The 19,876-nt window shown below is 43.3% G+C and overlaps 1 protein-coding gene across 1 annotated transcript in view; it reads left to right on the forward strand.

Annotated features, from left to right (window-relative positions):
- LOC106577609 (ATP-dependent RNA helicase DHX15) overlaps positions 1-18,572 on the forward strand; it is a 39,164-nt gene extending 20,592 nt beyond the window's left edge. Inside the window, exons 7-14 of the mRNA XM_014155816.3 lie at positions 3,933-4,019; positions 4,495-4,644; positions 5,302-5,410; positions 8,845-9,036; positions 10,669-10,791; positions 12,605-12,795; positions 16,913-17,082; positions 17,489-18,572. Of these exons, the coding sequence (XP_014011291.1) occupies positions 3,933-4,019; positions 4,495-4,644; positions 5,302-5,410; positions 8,845-9,036; positions 10,669-10,791; positions 12,605-12,795; positions 16,913-17,082; positions 17,489-17,606 (1,140 nt within the window). The 3' untranslated portion in view covers positions 17,607-18,572. The remainder of the gene's footprint in view (positions 1-3,932; positions 4,020-4,494; positions 4,645-5,301; positions 5,411-8,844; positions 9,037-10,668; positions 10,792-12,604; positions 12,796-16,912; positions 17,083-17,488) is intronic.
- The last annotated feature ends 1,304 nt before the right edge of the window (positions 18,573-19,876 follow it).

Genomic DNA, 19,876 nt, shown 5'->3' on the forward strand with positions numbered 1-19,876 from the left:
TTTGTCTTGAATGGACAAAAGCATGCACAGAGTGAGTTTGGCCTTCTGTTGTCAGTCTGACGCCGTCAGTGGCAGAGCCTTAGGTGAGGTGAGATGTCACCCAAGCAAGTCCAAGGAGAGGCAATGAAAGAATTAAGGCTACCGGCCTCTACTGTCCCACATGCTAATGGCTGTATTAAGCACTCCCTCCATTAACATAACTTGCTTGCCCGTCATGTCTCCCCAGAAAAGCCACTGATCTCCCATTTTAGAACATTTTAATGATTTAGTGTTGGAGCTTCAATTCACTGTGATTACTAGCAAAGACTTTAATCCCCCCTCTCCCTTTCAAAGTATCATCGTTATGCGCTTTTGACAAATGGGCTCTTGTTTAGTGTTAGGTTTGTTTTCTATCATCCTCACGTGTGTGGATATCCCTTCAATAGTCAGCGACGCACGCCCGCTGGGATCCATTCCAGTAAGTCACTGATGTGGCAGGGCCCAAATTGTTTGAGGCGCCCTCCATTTTTACCAATCAAGGGAAGATTTTATTTTTCAACAGGCAGTTCCTCCCAGAGGGTTGGAGTGAAAGATGGCCCCTGTTAGCCACAGTGCTCACCCCCTGCAGGTTAATAACCCAGAAATAATGTGCAGAGATGATGCTCTAATGATATTACTGATGAAAAGTCTGGAACGCTCAATACAGCTGACAGACAGACAGGAAGGAGCCGCACTGTGCTTCTCTGTGTAACAGGCCCCAGCCTCCAGACGCATTCTGAATCAATGCAGTCAATGAGAGGCCCTCCTATATGGTTATGAAATGTGAGGAGACAGGCTAGCTACCGTGGCAGCTGCTAAAGCACTGACCGACTCTTCCCTGACGTACAGGTCATTGGCCTAAACTGGTGGGAGTCATCCCATTTGAACCTTTCACAGCTCCCTTTGAACAGGACACGAAGTGCTCCTTGCCACCCGTTCCTCTTGGGGAAATGTTGGCCGACATTGTTGTTTTCCAGAGATGATGGTCCAACCTGCCGGTCCATGCTAGGCTAGCCAACTTTGTTCAAGATTGCTTATCAGCTGGGTCATTGACTCAAAGAAGACGCAATTTCTCCACACCTACGGGTCAATGAATGTGGCTGGGCGTTCTTAATGTCTTGAACTCTTTGCCAAGCAATTGGCTTTGGTTTAATTACAGTGTTGCTCTAGTTGTCAGCATTCAATTTTGTATTAAAAGGTGGTTGATTCCTCTTAGTTCAGAGAGATCCCCTCAGATGTATTGTGAAGTGATACCTGCCACCGTTAATTCTTGCAATGCACCTCTAGTGTTCAATCCGATCAAGATGTACATCCCTCCCGAGGGGGAGGTGTAAACTAATCGAAGTGACCGTTGGCTTGACCAGGCTGCCTTCTGACAGGTTTAAAATGGGTCGTCTTTGGCTGCTGCCTCTCCTCAGCATGAATAGAAAGCAGAACGCTTCTACTTCTGACGGCAGAATTACACAAGGCCAAGGGCTGGGCCCCCAAAAAAATGTCCAAGGCATTAATAACTAAACAGTCAGGCATTCTCTGGCTGGAGAGAAATCCTTGCTTAAAAGGTAGGATTTTGAAAAGCCTTTAAGGCGCACAGCTTTAGACAGCCAAACGAAACGGAGCTACGCAGGATGGGCGGCAAGTGCTCAGAATCTGTTTTCGACCCATATCGATGGATGATAACTCACAGAAGTATTTTTGCACCGGCAAATGTTTGATCAAGAGATGTGAAAGCATTAACGAAATGCATTCACATACAAGCCACATGTACACTAACAAATTAAGTACATGATTGGCAGATTTGTTAGAGGTAAGTGATGCTGTCTTTTTCCTTGGGAGAATGTTTCTCACGCCTGTCATTCGTTGCAAGGAAGTGTCTGTTCAATGCTTTTGCAGATTTAATGCAAATGGATAACTTTCGTTATTAGCATCTTTCCTGTGCTTGCAGTTGAACTGGTATTACTTTTCTATATTAAAGAAGTGGCAGTGCACAGAATATGCAATGAAGCAATTTTATTACCCCCCCTACATTATGCTGAGACATTGGAGTGGGAGTGGAAGTTCCCAGTACAGCAGGTTTCTGCCTGTCTGACTCAGTCTCTAGTGCCATGGTGCACAATGTAGTTCGAAGGGTTCTGGGGCCAATCAGGCTCCGCCGTTACATAACGGGAACACCCCCCCAGCGGCGGTCAAGGCTCGCGTGAGAGCAGCTGCAGATCTGCCCCTCCCCTCCTCTCCTGTTTGTGTAAACGCTGACAGAGAGAGACCCATAGGGTGATGTGACTCATTTGATTTCGGTGCTCCGATTCAGCTGTCATTGCTCATAGACAGCCTTGCTATAGGGGATAATTGTAATAGAAAAAGATCTGGGACTGGGAGACGTGCAACTCCACAGCAGCTTCCCCGTTTGCGTTGATACCACAACCCAAACTGCTTTTCATTTCAGTTATTTCTCTTCCTCCTCTCCCCTCCCTTACGCAGTATTTCTCTGCACCCTATTACATTTTTGGGAAAATAAAGGTTGCAGCCGGGCCCTGATGCTTTGATCAACCGACGCACCCTTCTGACAGCTGAGGAGTGGGCTTTTTTTCCCTCCTCGTCTCCCCTCTGCTTCTTCTAAGTATTACTGTGTTACCTCGGATGAATTTCTCTTAAAGAAACCCAGCTGTAATGTTTCTAACATTATACTTGGAAATGGGGAATCATAGGAAAAGAAAACCCCTCCTTGGCTTTGAAGCAGTTGAAAACAAATCTCTGTTCTCATCACCTGCTCTAGTTTAGAGCCTCATTTTGCCGTGACTCATTTTTTGTGACTCTAAACATAATTGCCGCAATCCTCCGAGCTTATTAATTTTAATGCAACTTCGCTTCTATTTCGAGGTGGGTTTCGAGCACATCTCTGATTGCCGGAGTGAGTGATTTTAATTTGGTGGGCGCTCTCTTGCTGCCACACGACGCCTGCACCTTGGGGCGCATGAAACATCCGTGTGTTGCTTTGTTTGTTGAAGGCGACAGGCTCCATTACTCAGAAGCCAGTCAGAATTTGATTTCCTTTCATTTTTTCACCACAACTTTCATTTTAATCTAAAACAAATTCCTCCAGTCTTGTCAAACTATAATCTCAGAGGATGAACGTCAACGTACACAGTGACTCTGAAAGAACTGCATTTTAAATGCAGGCCACCCGCTGGAAAAGGAACTATTACATCAATTATTTGTTGTAATTTTGAAGACCTGTGGGAGGGGCTTTTTGTAAGAGAGAAGATGACATCTCGTGGAGACTGGTAGCGTGCTGCGAGCTGACAGCGGCACCCCCTCCAAAAAGAGCAGTGGTAATACATGTGGAAGGGACACTCAGCGGCGAGGCAGCCCGCTGCAGTTTGCAGACGCCTCATTCGACTTGATTGCAACAACTGTTGCAGTACTCCCCTGTTGGGTCCTATTAGACAGTGTGTCTGCGATGGGCCATGGAAGTGTCTGCAGAACTTAATTCATTCAGATGTTGATGCGTACTCATTGTAGAAATGTAATGACTTGAGTGTTGAGCAGTGTCTCCACCAAAGGGGGATTTGTATGGGGCCACAAATTAACTCTTGGTCATTTTTCCTTTTATTAAAACATTTGCTCCGTCTCCCTCTCATACTAAGATATTTTGACCTCCCCCAATGGCAGTAGGTTTTGACCTATGACCTAATCATTTCCCTCACAGATTCAACACCTTATGACTAGACTCTTGTGTCAAAATTGAGAATTCATGAATATGCGAATGACTGAATTATTAAACTATCAAATGACCAAATACCGGAGTGAGTGATTGAATAGTGCCACTCCATTACAGGGCCTCGACCCATGTTACTCTCCCTTTCCCACAACTCCTCCCTAACGACTGACTCTAAACCCAGCTGTACTAATTTCCGCAGGTCGTGGTTTCGACAAACATCGCCGAGACATCCCTGACCATCGACGGCGTGGTGTTTGTAATTGATCCCGGATTTGCCAAGCAAAAGGTTTGCCGCCGTCCTTCCTCCCCTGCGCCACCCCCCCATCCACCCCCCCATAGCCTAATCTTCTCCAATCATCTGCCTCTGTTGCCTGAAAATCCCCAGATAAACAGAGCAGCGCTGCACCTGACAGCGGCAGAGATGGAAAAGCCAGTTATTTATTCCTCTGACATTTCTCTAGCCCAGAGCCAAGTCATACACGTGGCTCAATCAGAGATGATATATTTTCCCGGTTGGATTGTGTGTGCACGTGTGTTTGTGCTTGTATGTGATTTGGGAATATGTGTGTTAGTGTCTCTTGTGTATGTGTAAAACTCAATTTCCCCCTGTAACCTGTATATAAATGCTGGTCTATTTATCAACCATGATGCCCCCTATGGCTCATCCCTTTTGTAAATGATTGTGTATCTGTGTTTGTATGTGAAAAGAGGGATTTGAATCCTCTCAATACCTCACCTGTCCCCCTTGCTGTTCCTTCCAGGTGTATAACCCTCGTATCAGAGTGGAGTCCCTCCTGGTGACGGCCATCAGCAAAGCCTCGGCCCAGCAGAGGGCGGGGCGCGCCGGGAGGACACGCCCAGGGAAGTGCTTCCGCCTCTACACAGAGAAGGCCTACAAGACCGAGATGCAGGTTAGTAGTGGTACTGCTATAAGAATTATATTAGTCCCAGATGAATTGTTGTCTATAACCGATTTGATTATTTGAAGCTGCTTAGGAATGCTAATGTCCCGAGGTCGAGACATACCTACGTCTTACATTATTTCCCGAGAGTGTACAGAGCATTGTCGTTCATTGCTTACTTGTATCCGTGATTCTTATAAGTGCAGTGCACTTGTACCTCTAGACTATACAGAGAAAAGGCATATGAGGCTTAATTATACCTGTATACTGAAAATAAATATCTCCATTTCCCAGCTATCCAGTATTTCCACTTAGAACCTAAGTCGCCTATTCCTTATTCAGCCCTTTTCACTCTGACAGCTGGATTCCCCACCAATCACCCACAGCCCTTTTTAATAACCTGCGCCAGTGACACGGATCCCCCCTGTGACAAATGAACACGTGAAGGACCCAGTCCTCCACTTTAACAGGGTAATTCTTTCACGTCACACCGACTGGCAGAGGGCATTTTAAAACAAGTTAAATAGCCCTTCAAACGGCCCTAGACTTCTATTTTCTGTTCACTTTGACGTACGAGTGCGTGTGACGAGATAATCAGCACCCTTACTAATTTGTTTTGATTTGAAACCGTCTCCTCCGGTTTCCCCTCCCCTTCTTCTGTCACAGGACAACACGTATCCAGAGATTTTGAGGTCCAACCTGGGTTCGGTCGTGCTGCAGCTCAAGAAGCTAGGTATCGACGACTTGGTACATTTTGACTTCATGGACCCACCAGGTAAGAGCTCTTGTATTGCATTTTGACAACAGGGATAGATCTTTTTGTTGTGTTAACATCTTGTTGGGTTAATATCTTGTTTTTGTGTTACTAGGGGCCCTATTCAGTCAATCTCAGTCAAGGCTAAATTAATTTCTTTCTGCACAGTGTGTGTGTGTGTGTACACAGTGTGATTGTATATGCTGCTGAGTTTTTCTTTGTTTCACAGTGTAAATCACAAAGCCAAACATGACTTTTTTTACTTAAGAGATTAATGTTCTTGACTTATCCTGGAAACCCAGTTACGGAGATTGATTGAATAGGGCCTCAAGTTGTAAAGTTTGGGCTTTGATAGATAACATCATGGTGAATTTCTGTCTCATTTCAATCAAAGCATCATCTGTTAAGGGCTAATGAATAGACATGGACGGGTATAAACTGTTGCTCTCAGGTCCACAAAACCTTTTTGTTGAACTGAAAATGTTTGATGTATGACACCCAATCTGGGTCAGCTATGAGCTTAGAAAAAAGAAAAAAAGAAAATGTGGAGTGTTTGTAGAGTCAAAAATAATTGTTCTGTCTTGGAAGTTGAGCATAATGGCCACATTGGACCTAGTGGTTCTTTGCTCCTTTGCCGGAATAGGTAGTTAAACTGCACTGTCAAAACAAGTCTGTTTCTATCCGCTGTGGGTGGACATGGTGTAGTGACTAGGGAGGAGTAGTTTGGCTGGTCAGTTGATGTGTGTTTGGGCTGTCGCTTCTCCAGGCGCTCCCTATTCCCCCTGTTCATCTGCACTGGACTGGAGCCTGGCCAAAACGCACAAGAGGTGCCTTGTCTCGTCCCAATGTCACTTACTTCCCTTCCCAGCAGCCCCGGAGCCAACACACCATGCGTGTGTTCTTACTCTCCCCAAGGAGAACCCCCCCCCCCTCCCTCGGTCTCTCTGTCCATAGCCTTAACCCCAGACCCCCCACCCCCTCCACCTTAATACAGTTTTCATCTCACCTCCGAGATTAAACCCATCTCTCCCCATCCACGGCGCCAAACACCATTTTGAGAATGAAATTGGTTACATCAATAGCCCCAGTATCACCTTGGCTATTGCCTTCTCTTTATATTCCGCCGGTGAAACGTGACTGACCTATTCCCCCAACCTCCGCCACCCACCCCCTTCAGTTCTCTCCCACAACTATACGTCTCCTAGCACTTAAGGGTTAGCCCCCCGCCTGGTCCACTCAAGCCTTGTCCATTTAGTCTAACTGGGAATGAGGGGAAGAAATGATTACCTTATTCATCCACTTAGAAAAAAAGGCTGTCCCTGGAAGTTCTACACGCTGTCAGTGGAGGCACTGGGTCCGTCTAACTAGCTGCTTAGCGCCCCGGGAACACGAGCTGATTGGACTAGAAAGATGAATAGCCGGAGTATGCTGTGCCCTCGCTCCAACGCACTTCAAAGCTTCTCCTCCAAGAAAAGTCTTTGTATCTCGCCGGCGCACAGGTCAATTTGACATGCGGTGCAGAAGAACCACTCCCAGGATGGCTACGCCGGAGTTGTGGGTTCAGCCAAGTGGATCTCAGGAACTGGTTAAAGAGAGCAATGGATTTGGGTCTCCAGGTAGAGGGGCATGATTGGAACATGTTTTGCTCCGTAGCCTAGCGTTTCCCAAACTAGAGGTCACCTGATTTTGAAAATGGGGTCGTGAGAGAAACTCTGAAATACTGGCCCAACGCTCTAACCGCTAGGCTAGAGCGCTAGTCCCAATTTGTAATAGACTGGCATATCCCCAATTAAAAAAGTTAATATTGGGCATTGATTTAAAAAAAAAAAAAAAAAATTGTTACATGTCAGGGTTGCAAAACAAATTTGGAATCACAAATGGGGTTGCAGACCAAAAATGTTTTGGGAACCCCTGCCTTAGCCTGTAGCCATTTGGATTGTCCACACACCGTCATCTGACTGATGAGGCCACACAACCCAATGAATAAAATGTCAGCTCCTCAAAGGGCTTGAGAGATGGAATGCTTCCTTGAGATGATTGAAAACCTCTGCTGCTATGATGGTGGGAGGATGCGTCCCATCAGCCATTTCTTTTAATTTATCATCATTTTGGGCACATTAAAAGGATTTAATCACGACTTGGGTTTGTGCTGCTGTCATTAAGGCAAGTGGGGACATTGTCATTGAGCTGCTGCTCTCCTCTGTGGCTGTATGCAATGAAAAGGTACAGGCAGGGTGATACCTCGGAGTGGGCAAGGATTGGAGCGGTCCATATATTTTAAGGTTAACCAAAGAACCCAGGAATGGAGGCCATTGGCTTTTAGTCTGTGTTGCATTTGAGTTGGGCCTAAATCTTAATGGAGAACCTTGGTTTCCACCCTGTAACCAGGGAGCACACGAGCGGCCAGTCTATTTCTCTGTCAACCTGCCTCGCTCCACGCTCAATAAGTGCAGTGGCGTGAAGCGGCTCACCAAATCACATGGAAAGTCCAAGAGGAATCAGTAGCGATTTACAGGAAGGACCAGCCTTAGGTGGGATTCATTTGCCTCTTGACATTTGCAGAGTAGTACATTTCAAAGCCAATGTGAGTATAATGTACCTTTTAGCCTTTAGTCCCATTGATTTGGCCCTTGGTTAATATATTGGATTCTCATGTATTGAGGCGGTCAATAGTTTATTTCTGATGAGGTGCGTCATGTATAGATTGCATTTCCACACTTGTTCATCATGTTACAGATACTGCAAAATCACATTTTCCTCCAAAAGGAATGCGTTCGCCACAAGCCATTGATATAGTAAGTAATGTGGCTAGCTCTCACTTTTCTATAAAAGGTTTGATGCCCCGAATCTATTTGTTCGTCATAAGAAAATACCTGCATGCATTTTGAAAAAGGCTTTTTTTAATTCCTTATTTGAGAGAAATTAAAGTGAACAACATGGCCCTCAGCTGAAGCCGAAGCTAATTTTCAGTTGACATGCAACTGGTCATTAGGCTTCAGTTCTCCCGAGCCGAAGGTCAATAATTGCATCTTGGGAAAATCTTTTAACCAAACGGTGGAAGCCCTGTTTTGATGCATTAAGTGAAGGGTTCCCCTGTAATTGCATTAGAGTTGTTTTGAATCAGCGGAGCGGAAGATGAAAAATGAGCCTCCCCACCACCATTAAAGTTTCCGTCCGGGGTAACCGGCCATCACATATAGAGGTGCTTGTTTTAATCTCCCCTTGTGTTCTGTTCTTTCTATCTTCTTCCTCTGCGGTTTCTTTTTTCTCTTTCCTCCTATGCCATCCCTTGTGCTTCTCTGCGATTTCTTATTTAAACATTTCTTTATTTAAATCTTATTTATCCAGGTTACTCTCATTTGATATAAAATCACATTTTTGTGTGAAAAGACCTGGTCCAAGATGGCAGCGGTTGACAATAGTACAAATATGTTCTTGCCCTCGTCTCCCTCTAGCACCGGAAACCCTGATGCGGGCCCTAGAGCTGCTCAACTACGTGGCGGCGCTCAACGATGACGGCGACTTGACGGAGCTAGGCTCCATGATGGCCGAGTTCCCCCTAGACCCGCAGCTAGCCAAGATGGTGATCGCTTCCTGCGAGTTCAACTGCTCCAATGAGATCCTGTCCATCACAGCCATGCTGTCAGGTAATACTCAGGGAGAAAAGTGTGGTATGCCCATCATAAGCCACCGTCATTATTGTGCACACTAATTTTCCTGTGAAAGTTGTATGTTCATGGCAAATTTGCCCTTCATCCTCGACAAAAGAAGGATTCAGTGCCCTGCATCTGTAACTTATTTTTCTCTTAGTTGTCTAGACAATGATCCCTTCACCCTTGACCCCTTTTTTGTTTAGTCTATTTCACCAGTCAGGTTTTGGAGATATTTAGATTATATGTTTAAGCCATGAACTTGCCTAGTTAAGTAAATAAAAAAAGTTTCTCCTGAAACTCAAGACTTTTATGTGATTGGGTCTGCAGACACAACATGAAGACCCTACTCTAGCCTTTGATATGCAGTTGTTGAAATTAGATTTGTTTGTGTGGTGTCTAGAGCTGGTCCGAGCATTTCACACCTGGTTCGTTAGAAAAACATATTTGTCCGGGAAAGAACATTAAAACCATGCCTCTCTGTCATTGTAGCAACGGCATCACTCTAGTACTGATGCAGCACATGGAGCTCCAAAAAGAGCTGTGTATAGGAGGTGTAATCTGAACTCCATCTCTGCAACTGTGTATTTCAATAACGATGTTGATGAATGTGATTTGACTTGCGGCTGATAGCAAATTTAATCTCTAATGGGCCTTAACTTTGCACACAACCCCACTGAACACAGTGAGGTAGAAAGAGTAGAGCAGAAGGAGTTGGTGGTGTCAGTCAGTTTAATATTTGTCAGGCAGGAAAAATGCATGTCTACAGTAAATTAATGAGTTTATAGTCTGAGCAGCACCAATGTGCTGCGGCAGTAATTGCACTTTAGGCTTGCCAAAGCAGAGTGCTGCTCATTGAGATGAATCCGATGCTTTTGAACAGAGGGAAAGGGAATTTAACTAGCTGTTTGGACACGCTGCACATCTATAACTGGTGTGTCAAGGAACCCGGTTTTCTGCTGAGTTCATTACCGAGTCAGCAGTGGATACTAGGCCTCGCATCGCCCAGGCAACCAAGTGTAGGGGTTCGAATCGATAAACACTCAGCTTTCACCCGTTAAGCCCACGATGGAGCATGTTTTAACGTTAGGCTGCTCACAACAAGTTTTGGGAAGGCGGGAGGTGTTTGATGCAGCCTTTTGATGTACAAGTGCTTTTCCGCTTGGATGCAAGACCACGGTTTTCCCTCTAAAGTGCTCAGGCAAAGATTGAGTGGTTAAGAGGACACTTTCTTTGGTGTCCCTCTGCACCACCGCTTAAAGAGCTTATGAGTCAGATGCAGGCTAGCCTCATAAATGCCCTTTAGCCAAACAGTTTGAGTAAAGATAGTTTTTGGGGGGTTGGAGCCTCTTTCTATACCCCTCTCATACCCTGGCTGAGGTTAGGTCTTACAGTATGCAGCTTGTAAAACAGCTAAACTCAATCCTGCGCAAAGCAGAAAGTCAACCCTCCTTTGCCTTCTCCCACCCCCTTCACCCCCTTCTTCCGACACGCACCTGTGGCAATGCTCTTTGCCCTGTGAAGTGCTCTCTCTGGCCTCTCTGACCCGAGGCCTTGTTCTTCTCTGTGGGAATTGCTTAACTCATCCCTATGGGCGGCTGTGTTGGGGCCCATACCAACCTTGTTTAGTCCCACAGTGCTTCGTACGACCCACGGAGGCTAGGAAGGCGGCCGACGAGTCCAAGATGCGTTTTGCCCAGATTGATGGAGACCACCTGACCCTCCTCAATGTCTACCACACCTTCAAACAGAGTACGTGTCTCACAGAATGTCCATTGAGCATGCTTTATTAGAATTCAGGACTAGGCTTAATCCAACCTTAATGTCACATAACATACAGTGCCTTTTTGTGAACGATCTACACAATGTCAAAGTGGAAGAAAAATTCTAACTTTTGTAAAACATTTTTGAAAATTAAACACTCTTGATTCCATAAGTATTCAACCCCCTGAGTCTGTACATGTTAGAATCACCTTTGGCAGCAATTACAGCTGTGACTCTTTCTGGGTAAGTCTAAGAGCTTTGCACACCTGGATTGTACAACATTTGCACATTATTCTTTAAAAAAATTCTTCAAGCTCTTGTCAAGTTGGTTGTTAATCATTGCTTGCCAGAGATTTTCAAGACGATTTTAAGTCAAAACTGTAACCAGGAACATTCAATATTGTCTTGGTAAGCAAGTCCAGTGTATATTTGGCCTTGTGTTTTAAGGTATTGTCCTGCTGAAAAGTGAATTTGTCTCTCAATGTCTATTGGAAAGCAGACTGAAACAGGTTTTCCAGTAGGATTTTGCCTCTGCTTAACTCTATTCCATTTATTTTTATCATAAACTCCCTAGTCCTTGCAGATGACAAGCATACCCATAACATGATGCAGCCTCCACCATGCTTGAAAATATGAAGTGCTAGTCATGTGTTGGATATGCCCCAATCATAACACTTTGTATTCAGGACAAAAAGTTAATTTCTTTGTCATATTTTTTTGCAGTTTTACTTTAGTGTCTTGCATGTACAGGCTTCCTTCTTTTCACTCATTTAGGTTAGTATTGTGGAGTAACTACAGTTTTTGCCTATCTCAGCCATTAAACTCTGTAACTATTTTAAAGTCACCACTGGCCTCATGGTTAAATCCCTGAGTGGTTTCCTTCCTCTCCGGCAACTGAGTTAGGAAGGACGCCTGTTTATTTGTAGTGACTGGGTGTATTGATAGTGTAATTAATAACTTCACCATGCTCAAAGGAATATTCAATATCTTTTTTTTTTTTTTACCCATCTACTAATAGAGGCCCTTCTTTGCGAGGCATTGGAAAACCTCCCTGGTCTTTGTGGTTGAATCTGTGTTTGAAATTCACTGCTCGACTGAGGGATAAGTGTATGTGTGGAACCCTGACCTGTTCACCGGACGTGCTTGTTGCACCCTTGACAACTACTATGATTATTATTATTTGACCATGCTGGTCATTTATGAACATTTTAACATTTTAACATCTTGACCATGTTCTGTTATAATATCCACCCTGCACAGCCAGAAGAGGACTGGCCACCCCTCATAGCCTGGTTCCTCTCTAGGTTTCTTCCTAGGTTTTTGGCCTTTCTAGGGAGTTTTTCCTAGGGAGTTTTTCCTAGCCACCGTGCTTCTTTCACATGCTTTGTTTGGGGTTTTAGGCTGGGTTTTCTGTACAGCACTTTGAGAATATCAGCTGATGTACGAAGGGCTATATAAAAATAAATTTGATTTGATTTGGGGTACAGAGATGAGGTAGTCATTCAAAAATCATGTTCAACACTATTTATTGAACACAGTCCATGCAACTTATTATGTGACTTGTTAAGCTAATTTTTACTCCTGAACTTATTTAGGCTTGCCATAACAAAGAGGTTTAATACTTATTGACTCATTAATTTGTAGACCTTTCTAAAAACATAATTCCACATTATGGGCCAGTGAAACAAAATCTAAATTTAATCAATTTCAAATTCGGGCTTTAACACAACAAAATATGGAAAACTGAAGGGGTGTGAATACTTTCTGAAGGCACTGTAAATCTATATTTCACCTCTCACAGACCATGAGTCGACACAGTGGTGCTACGACAACTTTGTGAACTACAGGTCGCTGATGTCGGCCGACAACGTGCGCCAGCAGCTGTCCCGGATCATGGACCGCTTCAGCCTGCCCCGCCGCAGCACAGAGTTCACCAGCAGAGACTACTACATCAACATTCGCAGAGCACTGGTCACAGGATTCTTCATGCAGGTCAGTGCTCACTGGCCAAACAGAGAAAGGAAGGGCCCAGAGGGTTCTGTCTCGGAATGTGTTGTCATGCTCTATGGCGCCATATTGTCCCCCAACAACACAGCACTTGGTTTTGACCTTTGGGTAGTTGGCTAGTCCCTTGTACATGTTCCAAAAATGTCACAGGCCAGAGTAGAGTATGTGGGTTAGTCAGTTAACCCTAGTTAGGGTTTTGAAATGGAAAAATAGCACTGTACCACTGACTTATGGTTAGATAACCCGTCTTCAATATACGCTTGTTAGCTTGTCAAACTAATGCCATCCCTTAAAGTAGCAATCAACAGTTGAAACAATAACAAAGTGTACTCCACGCCTCTTTCAGTAAAAAGCTGACGGATGGGGCTGGAGAAATGTAACCGCTCTGAAATTCGTACATAGAGCTATGGATGCAAGGGCTGATCTAAAAATGATAGCCTCAAAACATGGTTAAAACTATAGTTTTACATTTACTTTAACCTCTCTCGGGTCACCTAGTCAACAGCCAGTGGAATCGAGTGGTGCGATATTCAAAAACCTTAAAAATGCTATTACTTCAATTTCTCAAACATATGACTATTTTACACCATTTTAAAGACAAGACTCGTTAATCTAACCACATTGTCCAATTTCAAAAAGGCTTTACAACAAAAACAAAACATTAGATTATGTCAGGAGAGTACCCAGCCAGAAATAATCACACACCCATTTTTCAAGCTAGCATATAATGTCACAAAAACCCAAACCACAGCTAAATGCAGCACTAACCTTCGATGATCTTCATCAGATGACACTCCTAGGACATTATGTTATACAATACATGCATGTTTTGTTCAATCAAGTTCATATTTATATCAAAAACCAGCTTTTTACATTAGCATGTGACGTTCAGAACTAGCAAACATACCGAAAACTTCCGGTGAATTTACTAAATTACTCACGATAAACGTTCACAAAAAACAAATTATTTTAAGAATTATAGATACAGAACTCCTTTATGCAATCGCAGTGTCAGATTTTAAAATAGCTTTTCGGCAAAAGCACATTTTGAAATATTCTGAGTAGATAGCTCCGCCATCACGGGCTAGCTAATTTGACACCCACCAAGTTTGGCGTTCACTAAACTCAGAATTACTATAAGAGAAATTGGATTACCTTTGCTGTTCTTCGTCAGAATGCACTCCCAGGACTTCTACTTCATCCACAAATGTTGTTTTGGTTCAAAATAATCCATAGTTATGTTCAAATATCCTCTGTTTTGTTCTTGCGTTCAAGACACTATCTGAACGGTGACGCGCGGACGCATGTCGTGACAAAAAAATTCTAAATATTCCATTACCGTACTTCGAAGCATGTCAAACGCTGTTTAAAATCAATTTTTATGCGATTTTTCTCGTAAAATAGCGATAATATTCCGACCGGGAGACGTCGTTTTCGTTCAAAGACTGAAAATGTAGAATGGACTCTTCACGTGCACGCGCGCCCCCGTTACATTGTTCTCAGATCGACCACTATCCAAATGCGCTACTGTTTTTCAGCCAGGGACTGCAGAGGCATCATTCAACGTTCTGGCGCCTTCTGAGAGCCTATGGGAGTCTTAGAAAATGTCACGTTACAGCAGAGATCCTCTGTTTTTGATAAAGAGGGTATAGAAGGCCAAGAAATGGTCAGAGGGAACTTCCTGAACAGAATCTTCAGGTTTTGGCCTGCCATATGAGTTCTGTTATACTCACAGACACCATTCAAACAGTTTTAGAAACTTTAGGGTGTTTTCTATCCAAATCAAACAATTATATGCATATTCTAGTTTCTGGGCAGGAGTAATAACCAGATTAAATCGGGTACGTTTTTTATCCGGATGTGAAAATACTGCCCCTTACCCTAGAGAGGTTAACAAACATTGGCGTAAAACAAGCTTATATTTTGGGTTCTGATGGGGTATGACAGTTGAACTAAACTCACGAGACAGAAGTTAAATTCTTTGAAGCAATTGCAGATTGCCCTTTTAAGACTGAAGTAAGATGCAGCGCTGCTTTTGTGCTTCACCTTGGTGTTCTTTTCTCGAACTCACCATGTCTGTTTAGTTAACAGGTGTTTACACTGTTGCTTAAAAACACAACACGTCAAGATACTTATTGTAATGGATCGCCTCCCCTAAGTGTTCGCACACAGGCACTACCAGTTAAACACATAATAAGAATTCAAGGCAATTTGCTGCCTGCTAAGGGAAAATAAATGACATTTTGTTGAAAGTCCATTTCTGGGGGAACCTGAAAACAAGCGACCTGACAAGTTGAATTACGCCGTTAATATGAAAATATTTGTCAACATTAACCTTTTCGCAAAGACACATTTGTAGCTCATATTGCAGTTTAGAGGCGTTTGAGCGCACGTCTTTGTTTGGAGAGGTCTTTATTGAGACTGATTGATTGGCCTCGTTAATCACAGCAGCCATCGTCTGCATATTGAAGTACCCCGAACGGAAACCAAAAAAGGAACCGCCCTCCTTAACTTGGCAAATTCTGCTGAAGTTAAAACACCTAAGCCCAGAGCTGCCTCTTCTTCCCTTTTCTGTGTAATTGATTGTGTTCATTGTACTTTAAGATGTACACTACATTCCATGGGGTCAGTTTAGTTCAAACCTGAATAGGCCGATTCGGCTGCAGGGATTATAGATGGTCAAAAAAACTATGTTAAATCGTCTCAGGCTAAAAAAAAAAAAACCTGCAGATCACGAGTGCCTGATCAGTAAACCTTTGATACTGTGCTTCTATGCGTGTATAGTAGGGATGTAACGTTTGATATGCATCGGCCCCTGGTTCAAATGTTTAAGATTTGAGTGCATCAGTCTGTGGGACCTCAAACCGATCCAAATGTTGCATGCATCGGTCAGAAAATAGATTAAAACGTTATGAATCGCCGGTTCACTAAAATGTTTTGCTCATATTACTTTCTGAAAATACCTACTTTTTTTGTGACAACTGATACGTCCTCTTCTTCAGTGTCAAGCTAAGCATATAACTGTGTTGAACGTCATTGATCTACAAGTCATTTTTCATGCTGAAACACCCCAGGCAATATCAGTAGCCTCGTCAAACTGCTCACTGTGCTGCTTCGTGCGCTGACCAACAAGATGTAGGCGCACTATTCCTGATCTTGCACATCTGCGCGGCACCTTCAGCATTCAAATGCTTGTCAACTGGCTTGCACAATATTAGGCTTTATTAGTTGAGTGAAAACCAATGTAATTTGATAGGTTATTTATTGTGCAGTTGAAAAATGTGTTTTACTGGAATAAAAGTAACTACCGGAGACAACTTTCATCTGGCAATAGCCTATACCTGCTGCTCGGGGCTTACATTAGATTCTATTACGATTGTTCAGGTTCCCCATCAGCAATAGTTTTGGTAGTTTTGCTTTACATAATCTGTGTATATGGTCAGTTTTAGATATACAGGGTCAAGTTGATAATTACATAACGATCAAAACCATTAATTTTGAGACGGGGTGAAATCCAAAGTTGTGCTATGTATTCATTGCCATAGCTAATTATTTAAGTTAAATATTGATACATTACTAGCTAAAACACGTTTAATTCAGATCAAAAGAGAAAATCATACATTGCCCCCCAATCTGACAGTGGCTTAGGTGACTACATACACCATAGACATATACTGTACATAATTTACACACACACACACACACACACACACACACACACGTCAGCTCAGAAGATTTTAATTGAAAATGGAAAATTAATGTGTTTATGCAACAGATGTTAGAGCATCGAATCGTATCCCACCGAACCGCATCGATTCATTCCTCTAATCAAACCGAATCACACCAAATAATTTCAAACTAAAACATATTGTTTCTGTATCGGGGCCCATGTATCTAGATACGTATCGAATCGTCTTGAAAGAGAAAGATGCATATCCCTCGTGTCTGGACTTTAAATTAGTTAATACTGTATGCATTAGTGAGATTTTGTTAATAAATGTCAATGGAAGCCCTCTTGAAATGTAGTTAGTCTTGTGTGAACATGTTCCCTGTGCATCTAATATCTAGCCTACTTATTCCTGTCTCTGTATGTGATTGACAGGTAGCCCATTTGGAGCGTACAGGCCACTACCTGACTGTGAAGGACAACCAGGTGGTCCAGCTGCACCCCTCCACTGTGCTGGACCACAAGCCGGAGTGGGTGATGTACAATGAGTTTGTGCTGACCACCAAGAACTACATCCGCACCTGCACCGACATCAAACCAGAGTGGTAAGCTCACTGCCTGCCTAGCCCCAGGTCCATCTTGTCTAGTGCGTGTGCTCCTGACTATAGTCGGTCCTCTCCTAGATTCTTCTAGGCGTCTGTGTATGTGCTTGCCTGCAGTCAACCCGCCTGCTCCTAGATCCATATTCCAGAGAGAGACTACAGCTTCTAGTGTTCATGTTTCCTTCTAGACTGGTGAGAATGTGGGTAGCGTGTGTAAAAAAAAAAAAGAAAAGCAGTCAGCCCACTCCTTATGTGTTTGTGAGACTGTGCCCGTTGTTGTTTTACATGTCTCCACCAATCTCTCTCTCTGTCTGTCTGTACCTGGGAGAGACAGCCTTCCTTCCCTTTCTCTCATACACACACACAATCCAGACACATTTCATGACTGTTTATTTGTGTCCTTTCCCAGGCTGGTGAAAATCGCCCCGCAGTACTATGAGATGGGTAACTTCCCCAACTGTGAAGCCAAGAGACAGTTGGAGCGCATCGTTGCTAAACTCTCAACCAAGGAATACTCTCAGTACTAACACTACAAGTGTGTATGAGAACAATACCATCACCACCAGCACTAAGGAAATCTGAACTCTTTATCTGAGCACTCTTCATTTTCTTCAAAAGCCTTTTCTTCTCATTGGTTCATAATGTATTATTTTCATACTTTCTGTTTGGCTCTTCCTTATTTTGACCACCTGTAGTCATTTGTGATTAACAGGTGGTTGGCACTGCGGCTGATCTGGGTGGGAGTTAGCGGTCAACACAATTACTTCCATTGACCATGGTAAAGCATGACCATTTATGTAGATGTTGACATTCCTTTTTAGAAAGCGTAAACTCTTACTGAAATGTACTTAGGTAGACACATTCCATGCTAATTCATTGAACAAACTTTGACTTCAATTTAAGGAAACATACCAGCGTGGACGGTTTAGCACCCACCGTCTTGCTTGTATAGCTACCAGACGTTTGTGTTATGTTAGGGGATCAATAGGTTGAAATGTTAAAAACGTGATTGTCTTGTGTTTTATATATTGTTTTTGAGGTTGGAATAATACTGTGAAAAAGATAATGCCCTTTTAGTGTAAGAGCTGTTTGAAAAGAGCCTGACATTTCAGCCTGTTTTGATGGGATGAACTTTTGTAAATTAGTTGATAGACCAATAAGAGTTCCAAACCTCTGCCAATAACAGCTAGTTTTCCGTTTTCCCGTCGCCACTCAGACCACTCCCAGACAGTCCAAGCTAAGTTCTTGCTTGAGAAATTGCTTTCTTTTTGACCATTTTAATTGAAAACTATCACAGTAAGGTACTTAGTTAACAAGAAAGGTTTGATATTGATATAAAAACAGATGCATTGTGCCTTTAATGCATTTTAATGTTAATGGACACAAGGGCACTCCCCCTGTGTGAACAAATGTGAGATTATAGTGGTGTGCGGACTGGGAAATCACCTGGTCATCCATTTTAAATGACATGAATAAACTGTAATAATTTGTAATGGTCTTTTGAATTTTTTGGCTTTTCAAGCTTGGCCTTGGAAGTCAATTAGCTATTTCTTGTGGAAATAGATATGTACTCTATGTATACTGAACAAAAATATAAAAGCAACATGCAACAATTTCAAAGAGTTCATATAAGGAAAGCAAGTCAATTTAAATAAATTCAATAGGTCCTAATCTATGGATTTCACATGAATGGGAATACAGATATGCATCTGTCGGTCACAGATACACTATATATACAAAAGTATAAGGACACACCTTCAAATTAGTGGATTCGGTTATTTCAGCCACACCCATAGCTGACAGGTGTATAAAATTGAGCACACAGTTATGCAATCTCCATAGACAAACATTGGCAGTAGAATGGCCTTACTGAAGAGCTCAGTGACTTTCAATGTGGCACCGTCATAGTATGCCACCTTTCCAACAAGTCAGTTTGTCACATTTTTTGCCATGCTAAAGCTGCCCTCGTCAACTGCAAGTGCTGTTATTGTGAAGTGGAAACGTCTAGGAGTGTCTGTGACGTCTGTGAGCTTGTGTGGTAGGCCACACAAGCTCACAGAACGGGACTGTCGAGTGATGACGCGTGTAGCGCATAAAAATCTGTCCTCGGTTGCAACACTCACTACCAGGTTCCAAACGGCCTCTGGAAGTAGCGTCAGCATAAGAACTGTTCGTCGGGAGCTTCATGGGGTTTCCATGGCTGAGCAGCTGCACACAAGCCTAAGATCACCATGCGCAATGCTAAGTGCGGCTGGAGTGACGTAAAGCTTGCCGGCATTGGACTCTGGAAACGCTTTCTCTGGGGTGATGAATCACGCTTTACCATATGGCAGTCCAATGGACGAATCAGGGTTTGGCGGATGCCAGGGAAATCTTAACGCTACAGCATACAATGATATTCTAGACGATTATGTTATTCCAACTGTTTGGGGAAGGCCTTCATTGGCCTGCACAGAGCCCTGACCTCAACCCCATTGAACTCCTTTGGGATGAATTGGAACGCAGACTGCGAGTGGAGGCTGTTATAGCAGCAAAGGGGGGAACAACTCCATATTGCCCATGATTTTGGAGTGAGATGTTCGACGAGCAGATGTCCACATACTTTTGGTCAGAAAACCAGTCAGTATCTGGTGTGACCACCATTTGCCTCATTTAGCACGACATATCTCCTTCGCCTAGTGTTGATCAGGCAGTTGATTGTGGAATGTTGTTCCACTCCTCTTCAGCAACTTCACACAGCCATTGGATATTAGCTGGAACTGGAAATGCTGTCGTACACGTCGATCCAGAGCATCCC

The sequence above is a fragment of the Salmo salar genome, chromosome 18 (genome assembly GCF_965601325.2).
Source record: "Salmo salar chromosome 18, fSalSal1, whole genome shotgun sequence".
NCBI classification, from domain to species: Eukaryota; Metazoa; Chordata; class Actinopteri; order Salmoniformes; family Salmonidae; genus Salmo; species Salmo salar.